This window comes from Zootermopsis nevadensis, unplaced genomic scaffold (assembly GCF_977971745.1).
Source record: "Zootermopsis nevadensis isolate Lab colony 2312 unplaced genomic scaffold, Znev_1.0 Znev_ptg000037l, whole genome shotgun sequence".
Lineage (NCBI taxonomy): Eukaryota > Metazoa > Arthropoda > Insecta > Blattodea > Termopsidae > Zootermopsis > Zootermopsis nevadensis.
This window is the reverse complement of record NW_028259169.1, coordinates 3,786,601-3,804,721: the sequence shown is the minus strand read 5'-3', so window position 1 is coordinate 3,804,721 and position 18,121 is coordinate 3,786,601. Positions and strand designations below refer to the sequence as shown.

The following is an 18,121-nucleotide window of genomic DNA, read 5'->3' as shown; positions in this document are numbered from 1 at the left end:
AGAAGATAAATACTTTCACACTCATACCAAGCCACTCTCAATTATTCATGATGCTACTTGTGCATGAGCAATGTCAGTAACAAATACTGGGATGCAAATAAGTGTGCTACATAAGCAAGTACAGCAAAGAATGTTACTGAAAATAATCAGGGTATGTTACACATTGCACTGATTTGCACATTAGCCTATTTGAGATGGCATAAGTCAGCAGGATCACTTGTGTTCGATTCCCAGGAAAGGCAGGGCTATATTTCTACATCACCACATCCTGATTAACTACAAGGCCAGCGCAGCCTCTTATTCAATCAGTACGTGCAAAAAATTAGTACATGATGCAAAATATAGATCTCATTAAGATCTACATTTTCTACACAAGAAGTATGTTAATATGGTGAATATTTTACAAAATACAGACACATTATTTCTCAATGGGTGCAGCGTGATGTGTGTAGTGCAATTAGCTTTGCAAAAATACATCTCTATCTGCAATAAAGTAAAATCAATACAAGTAGGCATATAACATAGTAGGGAACAGTGGAAAATACATGTATGCTACCATTTCACACTTTTTAAGCTAACTCACAATTGCAGAACGAAACATTTGTAAATACTCAGCTAATACATGTGAACCAAAATACTGTGCTATAAAACATTAACTTTTATAGTAAACAAAATTTAATGGCATAAGCTTACCAGATGACGAGTGAACTCCTCGATTTTTCATTCAGCTTCTGTTGGTCCCTGAAAACAAATTACAACCACTGATAAATATTGTATCATGTCCTTAATATGCTCCTTCGTAAAATAAACACAAGACTACATTCCAACTTCCTGAGACCATATGAACAGGATAGCAATGTATTAACTGTCTGATGTGTATTCAGGAGGGATCCAATTTAAATCATGGCTGGAGTAACAGCTATACTACTTGAGATTCACATGGTGATAAATATGATGGTAGTCATCTCATAAAATGCAGCATAAGGTAGTATGGTAGACATTGAATGCTGGAATAGTACTGGACATAGAGACTAGAAAAAAACCCTGTGCCCCAGTCAGAGATCAAACCCTGATCATCCAGTCTGTAGCTACTCACTATTCTGACTGAGCTACCCTGCCACCCAATCATTCTACAATCCTTAATTTAAGCCACCTAATGTCAGCTGCTGTTCTTATATGGTGTTATAATAAAAGCATTGGCTTTATTACATTACAAATCATTTTACATAAAGTGGTAATAATTTTGGCTGGTATATTACTTGTTATCTTATCTTCTTATAAACCTGTGAACCATAGTTTTATGAGTCCTTTTCATCAGTAAGGAGAAAAATAATTAAAAGAATGAGATCAAAACCTTACAGTAATGAATCAGGATCACAGATTTATGAACTCAATGTCCCTCTGTGTGTACTAATATAAGTGACTGGCAAGAAGGTTAATAAAAACCAATTTCAATACAATTTAGGCACACACATGAGAAGAATAAAAATGAGACTGCAACCAAAAATACCAATACTGTATTTTAATTTGACCAATCCTAGCCCTTATTTTCCATCTAAAAGCATTTGACCTATAACAATATATCACATCACAGAGAAATAGTTTTACTGATACATCAATTGCTTAAACATTACAAGATTATCACATGTGTACTATCTCTGCATTCCAGGATAACATTGTGATATCTTGTTCAAACACATGTCAACCTTATGCACCCCACGGTACCGCATTCCATCCAGTTCCCTAAACAAGTCACATTAACAGAATATCACACCTAAAACATTACTTGTGATACATGTGAAACAGGGTGAAAAATATTAAAAAGATTTTTATTTATTATTAGTGTTCTGTCTGACGACAGGTCCATATGAACAGGATCCTTCCATCCTTTTCTCGGACTGGGCCCTGTTCATATACGTTCTTGGCAATGACCCAGAAGTGTTTTGCCATTGCCTTCTTCTGTGTGTGTGAATGGAGTAATTGTTGGGATGCCACGGAGAAACCGGGGGAGCCCCCGGAGGAAAACTCCGTGATGCCTAGACCAACATAAGTTATAAATCTGAGCACCACCGGGAATTGAACCCGGGACCCCAGGTTTACAAGGCTAGCGTTCTGACCGGTAGTCCACATTGGCGGATCTTGCTGCACACAAAATGTTGGAGTTAAAAAAATATTATGCACCTATACCAAATGGTAGATGGTTCATCAATTAATAGGTAAGAATCTGGATAGAAACGGCCATCACCCTTCTTAAGTTTCTGCCCCATTACTTTTCTCAGGAGAATACAGAAATGCACAGAAAACATCAGTTAGAGCAGCTAGTCTCTAGGCTGTTTTTTCATGACCGGATTACGACACCAATCGTATCTACGGATGTTGAATGCTGTTTTTTAGGGCTGATCCATGTTTCAGTGTGTGATATATTACAGGTTCTAAGGTGAGCTGTTCGTGACGAGTTATTTGGAGTAATATTATAAGAAATTTGAGTGAGCGTTTAAGTGAGGTTATGTAGCGGACTTTAGTGAATAGGCGGAGACTGAGTCGGTATTCAGAAGGCGGTGATCAGTGCTGCCAACTGGCAGATTTCGCTTTGTGGACCTGTGGTACAGTACTTGGTTCCTCACAATATTCTTCTTCGGAAACTTAGTAACTTGGGACTATCCCCTAGCTATGTTGATTGGTTCCATAGTTATCTTTCTGACAGACAATCCCTTGTTCGTATTTCTGGAACTCTTTCGTTTCCATATCGTGTTAAGTGTGGAGTGCCTCATGGTTCCACCCTAGGCCCCTTTCCTGTTAATATATTTATCAATGATATTTGCGACTCCATACATAATTCTCACTGCTTTTTACTTGCTGATGACTTATTAAAGATATTTCGTAGTATATGTGATGTTGATGACTGCAAACTGTTACAGCAAGACATCTGGTCCATACAAAACTGGTGTCTTGTTAATGTATGCAACTTAATTTAAGTAAAACGACTGTTATATCATGCACCCGAAAGACGAACAGTATTTACTTTAATTACAAATTGTGTAACAACCTGGTGGCACACTTCCAGTATGTTAAAGATCTTGGCATTCTACTGGACTGTAAACATTTTAACAGCTTATCAACTATATATTCTCACAAAGCTTCAAAATGCTTTGTTTAATTCGGTACATTGCTTCCTTCTCCACCCTTGATAGCCTTTTGGTTTTGTACAGTACTTTAGTTCGTTCTAAAATTGAGTATGCGTCTGTTGCTTGGAACTCTATTACTAATACTAACTCCTTTCAGTTGGAAAGGATACAAAGAAAATTTGTAGCTTTATGTTATAGTAGATTTTTATTGGCATTTGTGCATATAATTATGACGATATTTTAGTCAGATTAGAATACATATCGTTGCATTTAAGAAGGAGGCTTCTGGATGCACTTTTCCTTGTTAATGTCCTTAAAGGCAAAATTAGTTGCTCGTCTGTTTTTGATACAGTTAGTCTCTGCATACCCACTAGGTCTATCAGAGACTACTCTACCTTTAAGGCACAACGTAATTTTAAAGCTAGATGTGTTTCTGCTGCCAATGCAGTCTGTAGGAGCATCAACATCATTAACGAAGATCATATTAAGCTTATTGATGTCAGTTATCGTTTTAAACAATAATCATTGTTCTTTTTTATTGTTTAATTAGTATATCTTATTATTATGACTTTTTCCACATCCTAATTGTCATCTGACTGTGGTATGGATCCATGGAATATAAATAAATTATTATTATTATTATGTATGTTGTCTATGTTTTGTTTAAAACTGACCTGATTTTAATTTAATTATTATTTTACTTAGGCACATTATTTAGCTAATTTACTTGTTAATTATTTTGCAATAAATTAATGAATTATTATCATTATTAATATTGTACATTTTAGTTCACTGTTTGTTTGTTTTTGTATTGTTGTTAGTGCTTGACTGTTAATGGCCTTTTTGGCTGTTGTCAAGCACTTAAATAAATGAAATGAATTTCAACACATAAGAATTTTGTATACAATAAGCTAGAAGTGTATGTGGCGTTTCTTAAACACCTGGACAAGTTATGGCACTAGTGATGGAAGACAGCACCAGATATTTCATGCACAGTTTTATAAATGAGAATACTCAAACTTGCATTAAGAAATTCAGTGTGGACAAAATATCTGAACGCAAATCTTTACAGTGAAAAGAAATACATTTCTCATTATTTATGAATAAATAAACTACATTTATGTCAAATTGTACCTTAATTCACAAAACCTTGATTGCTGTGTAAACCTCAAATCCTACTTAATTAAGTAACCTGAAACAATAAATTCTGTGAACAGATAAACCAATTCTATAAGTAAAATCTTAAGGGCAAAGGCTGAGAGATAGTGAGAAAACATTGAGTGCCAAAATATTAAAGTAAACCTGCTCAGTAAGCACCTTTCTGGGAAGTTAATACATTTATTAGTGCAGGTACTCACATTAGACATGTGTCCTTCACGCCAATTTTCTTATATAGTTCACAGCCCAACTCATAGCTGCATCATAACAATGCAAGGAACGTCAATATTAAAATCTCATTTATACTAAATGTGTCTGAATACTACACTGAAGAAATCACAGTCCAGACAACAGCTATACTCGTACGGATCGTTCCTGGTTTTCCTCAGTCAATGAAAATATTGGATATTGTCCTAAGTGATGTAAAATGTTCTTCCTTGTACACCATTTACAGTGAATCATTCACTGATCAGGTTATCACAAGAAGCCACATAATTCCGAGTTATTGATATTGTTGTAAATAAACCATAACGCTGAATGGGGCAAACCAACAGATTAAGCAATGTAACACAAAATAACATTACTGGGTAAAAACTCAGGGCACTCTGAAATAAATAGCCCACTCTTCTCTGTCATTCTGGCGCATGACACACAACTATATGAACGTTGTGATTTCAGTCACTATATTCACCAACTGAAACTAAGAGAAGATAAATGTGATTTGAGACTGCTGTAACCATAAATATTGCAACTGTGTTTGTTGAGGTAACTGTAAGTAGTGATACAGGCAGTTGAAATTAACGGAGAATGAAAAATATTAAGAACTGATGGTTTTAACAAAACTAATAAAAAGCCAAAGAAATTTTTAAGATAACTACTGGAACTGAAACAGCCAAGATGTCCTTGGAAGGACATCTGACACAGGAAGAGACTGGAATGACATTTCATATTTGTAAATGTGAGATTCCAGACTGCAGTACACTTTTATGCAACACCTTGAAGGTGCATTAGTTTCAAATGATGTACAGAAAATAGAGGGACTTTCACTATGATAAATTTGAGGGGGTCTCAGCATTTTGAGGACGAAGCCAATCTTTTTGGAGAAAATGCTGTGCAAACTTGTAGGGAGATACAAGCTTCTAAGAAGCATTTACTCCATCAACACAGCTTATGATGTAGGCAGTATGTAACTCTCAAATGTAAGCATTTACTTGCACATTTACATGATGTGACAATCTAGAATATCAATACCGAGTTCCACTGACTGGTCACATATGAAATTGTAGAAATGTTGGTTAACGGATGATGTAAGTATAGTATGCAACTGTAATCTTGAGACTTGCAAGGAATGCAGGAAGTCTGAAGCATTAAAGGCAGACGCTATCTTTTCTCCTTCCTCCTTCACCCCACTAGTCTCAACATTAGTCTTACACTGTAGATTGCTTCTAAAATTAAATAAGATATCTCACCTGGTCTTTGAATGGTGCAGCAAGAGGTTCACATTAAGTGGGTCACTTGATTCTGTTCACAAAAAGAAAAAAACAGCAGTCAGTTCCTTGCAGTTGTTTGCTCAAAAAACACTTCACACTTCTTATGGAGTGTTCACACTATAATGACAACTCAAGTTTCAAGCAACTGTTCTTGCAATCTGCATTTCACATTCAACAGAAATATCCAGTCCATTCCGGTTGACTTAGATGCCACCTGCTGTTAAGTCCTGTAACTAATCTTTTTCAACTCACTGCTAGTCACACCTTGACCTCAGTTGACAGTTGCTTGTTTACCTGTGGACATTTCACCTGCTTCAGTAGGAATAGTCTATCTGGAATATAATTTAATGATGAACACAGCAACCAGAGTTGGTTCAGTAAGACTACCAGGAAATTTCAAGTCCGGTGTGACCTGTTTTGGTTGCGTTTCAATTGCATCCCTAAATACTAAACACCAAACACAAGTGACTTTCAAGTAAGAAAATGGAGCACAAGAATAAAGCAAAATATACATGGCAATTTAGCTCTTCCCTGGTCCTTTATTTACTCAATTAGTTGTTCACTGTAGTTTGAGACAATACTTAGTAAGACTTTGGGTAAACTGCTTGACTTCTTCCCGGCTGCATTTGAACTGCATGCTCTCCTAGTGAGATAGGGTTTGCAGAATGACAATGAGTGTGACCGTCCACATGGCTGGTTAGTATATCTGTTATGGGCACTGTCAAATTATTATTGCAATAATTAAAATGATTAAGGTAGAAAACGAGTCAGGACACCAGGAAATAGCCCATTATCGCAGTATATCACTGCAGCTAACACAGAACTAGAACATCGGTACACTGCTGATAATAACACACTGGGCCAACGGAACAACTGTATACAAACAGACACGAAAAATAATTTATGATAATAATAAATGGTCATCTGATAAGAATCCATGTTTAACTCTCCATGTAAAGCTGGTCCCAAGTTTTCTTTAGGATTGATAAAGTAGAAACATCAGAGCTACATTACACATGGCAATAATAGATTTTATACAACACACAGGCCATTCTATATTTTAAATTATTGATTTTAATTGCGTAATGTTTTGATTTTAATATTGCAACATTCTGCATTACTATTATTGTGAGGGAAGAAACTGCCTGTCTGGAAATGCATCTGATAGAAACCTGATATTACAGCCCACAAATAATGCGAAGCAACACACAATATTAATCTAGTGTCTGAGTGAACCAAATATCTCTGAGATAAGTGTGTCCCAGTGTCATTTTGTCCACCATAAATCCCACATGGACTGCCTTGGGTTTCAACCCAGGCTCCCACATTGAGAATTCAATTACTAACCACGAGCTCTGGCATGAACCAAGCAGCTGTGAACTTTGTCTTAGGTCAGTTGATGAATACAGCCTGCCATGATGGAATTATGCTTTTGGGAATAAATTGAGAATTCAATAAAAAAAAATTCAGATGATCTGCCACATCAGGTGGTTAAACGAAACTGATGTCTCAGGGACCATCTCTGTTCCCATCATGAGTATTCTGATGTAACCAGATTATCTGGTTTGTGGTTGTCTCTCATATATACACCTGCCCGGCCAGTGCTCATGGTTGGACCCTGGCCAATCACAGCTGGTGGGCAGAGTCAGAAGTTTGTGCTTTTTGGTCCTGCTCTCCATTGGTGTTAAGCCCCAATTTTTTGTCAGTTTGTCCAACACACACTCTGCCGCATTTACAGGGAAAACAGTATATTCCAGGGACCCTCAAGGTTGCAAATATAAACTAAATGTATCTTCAATCTTAATCTGTTCTGTGTAATATACAGTCCGCAAACCAGGAGAAAATCCCTGCTAGGAATTCGTTAAACGCACATGCGCAAGATTTCGTGGCGAGTGACAACCCATCCTAAAAGCATTCGTTCCACAACCACTGAACGAACAACAGACGACAGGCTTTCATGTGTTCTAATGGGTACAGCTTTAAGATTACCTCACAGTGGCACAGTGATTTAATCTAGAATATTATCGCAACACCGCAGAACATATTAGAGGTGCGCTCACTACACTCTACTCTTAACTGCTTGATGTTTTCAGTCTGTGTGTAGTAGCCTTAAACTCTGATGTATCGCACTTCCCACCAATAGCAGCCCTCTAGTCCAGCAGGCAGTAAACATTCCCCCCGCACCGCACCAGAAACGACATCCCCCCCGCAGGGCTTTTCTCCTGGTCTGTGGACAGTAGTTATCACATATCACATTATTTTGATCACTGATGTATATTACCGTGGCAGACAAGCAAAATTACACTAGCTAACACATAATCCTTTCCTTAATACTTCTTGGTAAAGCCTGAGAATGGTTAAATATGGTCGAAGCCTGCAGCCATTTATATAATAAGTAACTTGTTACTTTCTTGTATTTTATCAAACATAAGTAATAAAATATATAACTGACTGTGTGGGGAAAAATAATAAGCACCATTCCCCAACATTATAATTTGCAATGCATATATCAGATCCAAGCTTAAAAACTAATGTAGGATTGTGCATGGGTGCTGCTAGTGGATTTTATCCAGAGAAGGTGACAAAATGAGAAAATCTGCAATACATATAATACAAGTCACATTAATATGTACTGAAATGTCCTTACTCAAGTGTTTATAAGACAAGAAAAATGTCATGTCTCTGAAAACATGACGATAAAATTTTATCTTCACTGTAAAACAAAGACTAAGCTCATGAAAATTAAACAACTCTCTGTGTTGTGTTTAACTCTGAATGTTCAATACAGTCTATCTCAGAGTTCATCATCCGACCTCACTCACCCGTGTAATTCACAATATGAACATAGATGTGTCAACATATAATTCCAGGTCCACACAGCAATGAGTATGAAAATGTGTTTCTTGTGGTTTGCTGTGCCATGTAGTCTAGTAGAAGTTTACACACATTTCATCCATCATCATCTCCCTCATGACGGAGGTAGCAAACACCTCTGAAACGTCTGTAATGTTCTACCACATGATGGCATTACAACCCACAGGACAGCTACCTTCTTAAAAGGTATGTTTAAACATTTTCAACATGTTAAGTGGATCCCATGTCACGGCCAATATCCTGCGGAATGAGAGGACGTCCAGATATAGAATAGCTACAGATATATTGGACGGCAGGTGGGGTGCTACAAGCGCCTCACTGGAAAAGTTCTAATATGTTAAAAAATGTTAGACATGTCTAATTTCTTTAGCAGCTGAGCAAATTCTCAGTTTCTACAAAAGACTGTACTTACAAGGTGTTAACAACCCATTATGTTATTGATATCACTGTCTGCAATTCACAGTCACGAAAATTATTATATGCATGAACCAAATGTGAATGTTGAATCTTACCTTGTGCACCATACCAGAGTTACAGTGCACAAATATCAGCCAATCAGAACACCAACATTTACCTTATTATGTAACTTTTAAACAACATGGCCCTCAGGTTCAGCACCGTTTCTAAAAGTAATAGAACGTCCAGAGATAGACCTTATTCTCATCCAACACATAATATTGCAAATTTTTGTACTGACCTTGAAAGTGCCACCAGTCTTGTGAGGCTGAGTGCCTGGTAACTGAGGGCGAGCATCCACACCAAAATGGTCTTCATCATCATCGACAATGCTGTCATCGAGAAGCAGGAAGTATGGCAGAAGTACCCCGGTGTCCTGTAGTATAAATTAGAAGCATTAATGGTATGGAACAGAGAGCTTAGTGCAGAATGAAGCTTGACACAAAAACCCCTGGGTTCAAAAGACCCTTCAATTTTCAAGAGAGTATGTACAAGGATCATGAAATAAAGTCTTCTGTGTAAATATAACTGTAGAGCTCTCTGTAAGTGTTTTGCTATGTCACATTTAGTGGACAGGACATTTCAAGTTGTCCGGTCATGGTCTTCTGAAATTCTGACCTCCCAGCAAGTTTTCCAGTGTCTTCCTAACACTGTAAGTGAATTTCTACTATGTAACTACTGCCAGTGCTTCCAGATTTATTGCACATGAGATGTTTCATTAGGAGAAGCCATTCCCAGAGGGGCACAGGGCCTGAGTAAAGCAGTCTATGTGGGTCCATTCTGTAAGATTGGTCACATTACACTACGCATGTTTTCTTGTCTCTATCCCACGATTACAATTAAACTACAGTGAAACCTCTATCCATCGTTCCCGGAACTATCGTTTTCCCGGATGCATCGTCCGTTTTGTTCGGTCCCGAATACATCCCATATAAAATAATGTTACATTTTCCCGCTTCTATCGTTCCTCGAACTATCGTTTTATCGCATCGATCGTTCAAAAACCTTAGTCCCGGCCCACAATTTTCCCGCAATGATCGTTTCTGAGAATTTAAAATGCTGGGTTTAGAGATAAATTAATACCGAAAGACGCATAATGTTTTTGGAATACACAGTAGCGGTAACCTGTTATGTCGCCCAACCAGCACATTCTTTTGGAATGAGGGTCAGCGGTGCAGGGGTGATAGTTGGAGTAAATGGCGGTGCTCATTGTCAGAAATTTTACGATTTTAATTAGGGTGCACTCATATTTCGTTCCAGCGATGCCAGATGGCATGTGCAGTGTGAATTTCTTCACAAATGCTTTTATTACAAGTACAAAGGAAAGGCTGGCGGCACTTTTCATTCTTCTGGTTTATCTCGTTTCCAGCGGTTCAGGGTCTTCTACAGCTACGTTTCGTTGAGTTCGGCAGTAATAGTATTTCCATTCTTCCTGTTATTGTCCGCAAAGGGGGTTGGAGCGGTGAGAAAGAGGAAGACGACGAATGCGAGCCCGAAGCTTTGCCGAGTTTTGCCGAAGCACACGCTGCATTGGCGAAAGTGAAGTTCTTTTATGCGCTTAATATTAGTGAACGTGACGAGGAAAACATTTTGAACGTGGAAAGTGCTCGGTTTGGTCTAAAACGTAAAGTTTCGACAAACCAGTTGTCCATTAAAGACTTTTTTGGTAAAAAGAAGTAACTTTGAAAGAGAAACATTGTTTTTTTTTAAATTTTTAATGCTTTCCCGCATCTATCGTTTTCCCGCATTCATCGTTTTTATTTCCCACCCCCGCCGAAAACGATGCATCGAGGTTTCACTGTAATATGCTATGCATTTATTTTCTATCTATAGGATGCTTAATTTGTTCAGCATGATATATATTATGCTTCATAATGTCAAAATGTGGCCTTCTGAACACTCACCCCACCCTACAGATAGTCCTCTGCTAGGAACGTAAACCACACTCTATTCATTTATTTACTTATGTTAAAGAATAATATCTAGAAACTTTACTGAAAGCCTTAAAACTGTGCACTGAGTTTTCTTATTAATACAGTAGGGTCCCAATTATCTGACTTTCGGTTATCTGACAATCCATTTCATAAGCGTGATATCTCAGAATGCTTCATTTTATCAGCTGTCAACTCAGTATGCAGCAGAATGAATTACACTTCCTGACCGAGCCCTTCTCCATTTGTGAAATCAGTTTCTTCAGAATGCCAACATTATTGGTTTTAGAAAGAATATGAGTGCTACCCTCATCTCTTTCTTCAGTTCTCTGAATTATCAGACATTTTTAATTATCTGATCTTCCTTACATCCTGTTTAGATTCGATAATCGGGACCATAAACAAAGTAGTTTAGAACTTAAACATTTATATTTTATGGTAACAGTTGTGGGCAGAAGAAAACAAAACAGTGTAAAATGGATGCCTCATTTTCCTTGGAACTCATTCTTACATCACCTGAACGTATTTTGGTGTCACTCATTACGAGATTCGCCACTCCTGGTAAGAGGTGTTCGAGCAAAATCACATTTGTTTTCAGAATTTAACTGCAAAAGAAGATTTAATTTCTCTCTTCCCCATTAGAAAGATACATCTCAAATTAGATTTCAAAGAAGGTTTCTCATTTTTGTCACTTTTATGAAACATAAATTTCCAATCTCTCTCCAAACGCTGAGACTCACTCAAATATCATCTGCTGGTTGTTTTCTCTTTCTGCTTCAAAAGGAGTAGCTCTTGACAGCATCTCGTGCGTCAAAAGAGCAAGGCTCCACCAATCAGCTGTCTGAAACAATCCAAATTGGAACAACAGCTGCAATCAGTCACTTTCATTTCTTCACACCTTCCTCACAGACACTCACAACAGCCACCAGAAACAGAAAAATTTAGGATACGAACAAACAGAGTTCTTTATTTTTGCATTCGATTTTAAATTAAACATTTCTAAGAACAAACAGTTCCTTTCTTCATAAATCAAGATGACAGGTATTGTAACCAGACAAACTATGCTGATTTTTGTATGGTTTTCCTTGAAAATTTTTATTCATTAGTCACTCTCTTAACTTAACTTTTCATTTAATATTACAAAATCATACTATATTTATATTTGACGTTGATGACCTCAGCAAATGTGTGAGCATTGTTAACAAATATGATGAAAATCCAATCCCGGGTTCTTCAATGTGGATGGACAGACAGCCAACTAACACAAACAAACATACAAGCTAGCAGGAATATTTTTGCAAATTTCACTTGTTGACATGTTAATTGATGACTCTGGTATGTACTTATTACACTGCTGCAAGCTTAATTCTTCTTCTTCTTCTTATAGCACAACAGCCCAAAGTCAAGCCTTGGCCTCCTCCGATGTGGGAGGTTTCTTTGTCTCTGAATTGTGCATTTATTAGTAGTGAGTGACAAGTCCACTAAATCTGCACAATTTCTATTCAATCCTGATTTGACTGCTAGAACCATTTAGCAGTGAACCGACAGAGACTTAGGTGAGAAATGCCCGCTGAATTTTGCCTCCAAAACATCTCGTTCATGCTTTATAAGACAGAATATCAATATCTGAGTACTTTCTTCTATCTATAATTTCTTCCTGAGCTAAGAACACAATATCTTGTTAAGAAATCCTGGTTTCTTCTGTCTGAAAAGCTTCTGCATCTCTCAGTGTTGATCTTCTGTTATAATGCCATATGGACTTACAGGTGGATACCAATATTTCACAGAAACATACTTCCTCCATCTTCAGCCCAAAGAACACTAGAATCTACCTAGAAGTCCATATAGCATTACAACCTAGAAGACCATACTGTTGTTACAACCTAAAATATCATACAGCTTCTATATGTGATTATGTAAGTGTGCATAAGCTCTTCTGTCATCTGCTGACAGTCCAGCCCAATAATTCATGGCTTATCAACAATGAAAATGGGCAAATAAAGAGAAACATCTGTTTTCGTAACATAACTGAACAACAGGTTAAAATAAAAATAACCTGACAATTTCAAAATATCATCAGATCTGAAATTTGAATAAAACAGTGGTTCCTTAATGGATTTGTGTTCTATAATTTTTCACACACAAAGCAATAGCAATTAAATGACTTTTACTCAATTTATCACCTTATTCACCACACATGCAAAATATTACAAAACACATGACAAGCAAGTCTGGTTAAAATCACATTTACACATATATTTACAAATATAAAATTAGATACAAAATATTTACTTAGAGTTCATATGATAATAGCATCATTTAGTCCTGAAAATAGAGGACATTAGTTTCATAATTAATTTCTGTAAGGAACAAAGATACAGGTTACAGCAATGACAGGCATGGGGTTTAAAATTAAATTGGTAGTTATAAGGATATTGGGCATGTAGGCATAGAAAAATATCTAATACATGAAATCACATACAAACAGAAAGATACAATACACATAGGAGGATAACCATTATTTCCTAACTAATATATTCTTTTATAAAATCAAAGTTAGCATGGAATAACTGAGCAAAATAAAACAGAATTGTATGTGTACAGTAAAATTACATATACAAAGAAGGCTATACATAAAATAGGACATCACATTCCCACAGTGTTAGTACCACTCTCCACAAAGGCTTTGTAAGTTTATAAAAGAATGGTTTCCTTAGTACATGTTGGTATCTCGTCGTCAGCAGACAGGCTGGCAAAATTATTTTAGGGTCTTTAATAAGTCCTTTGAAAGGGTTACAAAGTTCAAATATCTGGAAACAACAATAACAAATCAAAATGACACTCATGAGGAAGTTAGGAGGAGATTAAATTCCGGAAATGCTTGCTACTTCTCAGTTCAAAATATTTTGTCTTCCCGTCTGATTTCTAAGAACCTGAAAATTAAAGTATACAAAACAATAATTTTGCCAGTTGTTTTGTATGGGTGCGAAACATGGTCTTTCACTCAAAGGGAGGAACGTAGATTGCAGGTGTTTGAGAATAGGGTGTTGAGGAGGATATTTGGGCCTAGGAGAGAAGACGATGGGTTCTGGAGGAAACTACATAATGACGAACTTAAAAATCTGTACTCCTCCCCCAATATTGTCAGGGTCATTAAGTCGAGAAGAAAGAGATGGGTGGGGCATGTAGCGCGCATGGATGGGACAAGAGGTGTGCACTGGGTATTGGTTGGGAAACCTGAGGGGAAGAGACCGCTGGGGAGACCTAGACGTAGATGGGAGGATAATCTCAGGCGGGATCTATGGGAGATAGGAGTCGAAGGAGACTGGATTTTGTTGGCCCAGGACAGGGTCTGGTGGCGGGCTTTGGTTAATTCAGTGATGAACCTTCGGGTCGGTAAGCCATCTAGTTAGGTAGTTAGTTATGGTTTCCTTAAGTTTTGTCTTGTGAAGCAGTGCTATTTGACAGAAGCAAGGCACAGAATATATATATATATAGCACTTAAAAAAAAAAATTTCATGTACGGAAACAATATCTGTATGTGACTCAGAAAAAACTTGTTCAACCTTATCTAAACTTCAAAGAATTCCTCAGTGTAATGATATTTACAGAAATGGCATCAATTCCAGTCCAAATCTCTATAACAAAATACAAAAATACTTTTAAAGCTTTGTTAAATGATATACTTTTAAAAATGTAAATATAATAACAAAAACCAGTATTATAAAAATTAATCACATTTGGGAAAGTTTTGGAAGGTACATTTATTGTTTTATGAAAAAAAGTGTCAATATTGCATACCAGTGTATAATGCTAGAAAAATGCATTACCAACATCAAACTTCATTAGAATCTGACCAAGTTCCAGAACACCCAATTACAGAACCAAAAACTATCAAATGTTAAAGAACATACCTGAAGTAATTTGTGTCTTACTGATATCCATCTGGCTTGGTCCATGGTTAACATCAACCAGACTACACAGCGCAACAACCCAGAAGACAGAAATCTTCATATTCACCTCTGTGAAAACCTCAAATCTTACATAATTAATTATGCTTCTCAGTAGTACAAAGAGTTTGTACAAGATAATAACCAAATTCTGTTGAGAAAATTAAATATAACTTTCAGAAATATTCAAAGAACTTAATCTGGGATGTGTACAAGGCGAACAGGATAGAAACTGCAGTGAAAGTTTTGTTGGTCTGGCCTGGTGCTTTCATACTCAAACACTTATGTACAAAGGCAACTACAGTATCACAATGCAAGGAACTATTGGAGAAACTACAGAGTGGGCTGGTGGTCAGAATGCAGTGTGAGAAGTGCCATTAAATGGGTAGTCAAGTACTATAAGGGACAGACTATTCCTATGGTAATCCAATGTTATTATTCCTATTAAGACTTACCACATAATACCCATAGTCCGCTTCTATCTGGCGTAGTTTCCATAGAGAGTTTAGAGTTTATTTACATTCCATGGATCCTTCTTAGGACTCAACCAAAGGATGTAGGACTTGTCATTTCATACAATATACATACACTTCACAACTTTCAACACAAGTACAAGAACGTATTTCACATATCAATGTACATAAATTTCAGATTCTGCAATACAAGAATGAAAAATAATTTTACAAATTAATATACATAAACCTCAGAATTTTAAATATAAATACAAAACTTGCTTTACATATATGTAGATTATGGATATAAAGCTTAAACATTTTCAGCAGAGATGAAATCATCTACAGAATAGAAGGAGTGAGTAAAGAGGTAATATTTCAATGCAGGCTTGAATACCTGTATATCATAATTTAGACTTTTAATTGTTGGTGGAAGATTATTAAACAACTTGATACCTGTATAGTACACTCCTTTCTGATATTTAGTAAAGTTAGCATTTGGCACATATAGATCATGTTTACGTCTTGTATTTAAATTATGTACATCTGTATTTCTTTTAAATTTATCCATGTTTTCAACCACAAATGATAGCAAGCAGAGTATAAATTCACTTGCAAGTGGAAGTATATTAAATTTACGAAATAATTTTCTACAAGATACCCTGCTTTTGACACCAGCCATTATTCTAATTATTTTCTTTTGCATGTAAAAAACTTTATTACTGTCTGTTGAATTTCCCCAAAAGACAGTGATCCATCTGATGAAACGTTAGCTTCACCAGCACAGTTAACTGTTATATTGTAATTTGAGTACTATCATGCGCATGGCACGTGTGGCATGCCACACACGATCACGATACTGTTAGCTCGTCACCACACTTATTTGTGCTCTATTAAATTATGCGTAAAATGCTGAATATAACTAGATTTAATTACCGTCAAAATCAGCTTATCATTTATATTATGTAATTTAACGCGAAACATGGCCAACATAACCAATAATATTGCTAGTCAAAAAATCAAACACGATGTTATTATACTGAGCTGTATATTACATCACCGCACTTTTTAACGATTTTACATTATTAGCACATTTTTCTGCTTACAGTTTTAACTCCTACAATTCTCAAAAACAGATAATGAGCAACATTCATTCACCAACGAATCTATTTGTCATTTACTTCTACGCGCGAGCGACATGTTTTATTTTTTAATACCAACACAACAGCACAATATAGGGACTAGGAAGAACATTTAAGTCTGGAGTGGAATTTGAAACCACGAACACCATATCCAAGCGATCAAGACACACACCCTAAAATGACACATTAGATTAAAATACAAGGACTCTGAATGTGGATTAATTAAACATGAAACCCCTGAAATTTAAAGTGTTATGGTTTATTAAATGCAAATTCAATGCTCTAAATTCTCTTATTACGCCCACTAACTTCGTAAATTTGTTGAAACTGGGACGTCTTAATACATCTTGCAGCACGAACACAACTGAAGATTTACATGTTTTTGAGGGAAATCTATTTCTGTATGTCGCTTCGAATATTTAGACCTGAGGCTGTCACAGATCCAACTACACTCTCATATTCTGTTAACTTAGGATTTTTTCTAAACTCTACTTGTGAGTACATTTCCAGGTAACGTTTCTCATAACAGAACATATATTATGACGCAAATTATAATATAATAATAGAACTAAACAAAATGTCTTTTTTAATCACAGAAGTTCTACACCAGTTTGTCTGCTGGGATTTAAAACTCTTGCCCAGTATGTATAAACAACTAATCTATGCGATTACAAACTGAAAACCAGTACCGAACATGAACATTACACTAACCCTCTCTGAAACATTCTCTTGTCTGTATGAACTGTATGGAACCGGAAATCGGATTCAGAATAAATTCAAACTTCTAAGCTAGAAGTAATTAGCAATTCAGACACTTCTTCTATATTTTTAGCAATGTGCATGAATTTTTCCATACAAAAAAAACAATATATCAAATTAGAGCTCGTGCAAAATGCAATGATTTTGCTATAGAAGTTCTCACAAATCTGAAATAGTGTGACATCTAGTGCTTAAACTCGTACTATAAGTAGATGTGGACGTTTGTGATATCGATTAGCCGCTTTCGCTTGCTAAAAATAAATTTAAAACCTGAAGTTGGCTGACATCTATTGGATATTTAAAGAAGTTACTGTATTTTTCCGTTCTCCATACGATTTTTGTGGGAATTTCAAATTTAGAGGACGTCACATGACTTGAAGGCGGCTGTATTCTATCATATAGCACCGTGTAGTCTGGTAGATATTGACCTACGAGTAAGATGACTTCAGCATCTAGCTCATGATAAGAACCAGTGGTTGGCTTTTGTGAACATCAAAAGTAACCTTCTCAAGAAGAATTCCCTATTTTAGGTGCAAGGTAGTGGTAGGGCCTCAGTTTAATCACGAACTGTGTGTCTTCAATTGATTCGTCCACTCGAGTGTTAGTGATGAACCATTGCAGTCCAACACATAGTCTTCTTAGCAGAGAGCTTGCTGATAGTTGTGATACTATCAGTACTCCATCACAAAGCACGTGTAATAGGTGAGATTGTATTCTAATGGTTTGTAATAATATTTCATCATTGTAACACAAATATTAAAGGTCAAATTATGACAAATGAACC

At 36.4% G+C, this 18,121-nt stretch overlaps 1 protein-coding gene across 12 annotated transcripts; it reads right to left on the bottom strand.

Annotated features, from left to right (window-relative positions):
- Positions 1–432: 432 nt before the first annotated feature.
- Positions 433–18,095, bottom strand: LOC147871841 (uncharacterized). Of its 12 annotated transcripts, XR_015538245.1 has the most exons (7): positions 15,440–17,256; positions 14,949–15,135; positions 11,775–11,875; positions 9,345–9,479; positions 5,753–5,804; positions 694–741; positions 433–483 (listed from the first exon to the last, which is right to left on the bottom strand). XR_015538245.1 is itself a non-coding variant. In XM_087359983.1 (6 exons), exons 2-5 carry the CDS (start codon positions 15,000–15,002, stop codon positions 5,795–5,797), a joined length of 300 nt encoding a protein of 99 aa, XP_087216109.1. In that variant the 5' UTR covers positions 15,003–15,135; positions 15,440–17,256; the 3' UTR covers positions 3,312–4,983; positions 5,753–5,794. The 12 variants fall into 12 exon arrangements, 11 of the variants coding, with proteins under 11 accessions (XP_087216109.1, XP_087216110.1, XP_087216105.1 ...); XM_087359983.1 differs by lacking the exons at positions 433–483; positions 694–741 and adding an exon at positions 3,312–4,983; XM_087359979.1 differs by lacking the exons at positions 433–483; positions 694–741; positions 5,753–5,804 and adding exons at positions 6,283–8,887; positions 17,290–18,095 and having other exon boundaries at positions 15,440–15,638.
- Positions 18,096–18,121: the final 26 nt, after the last annotated feature.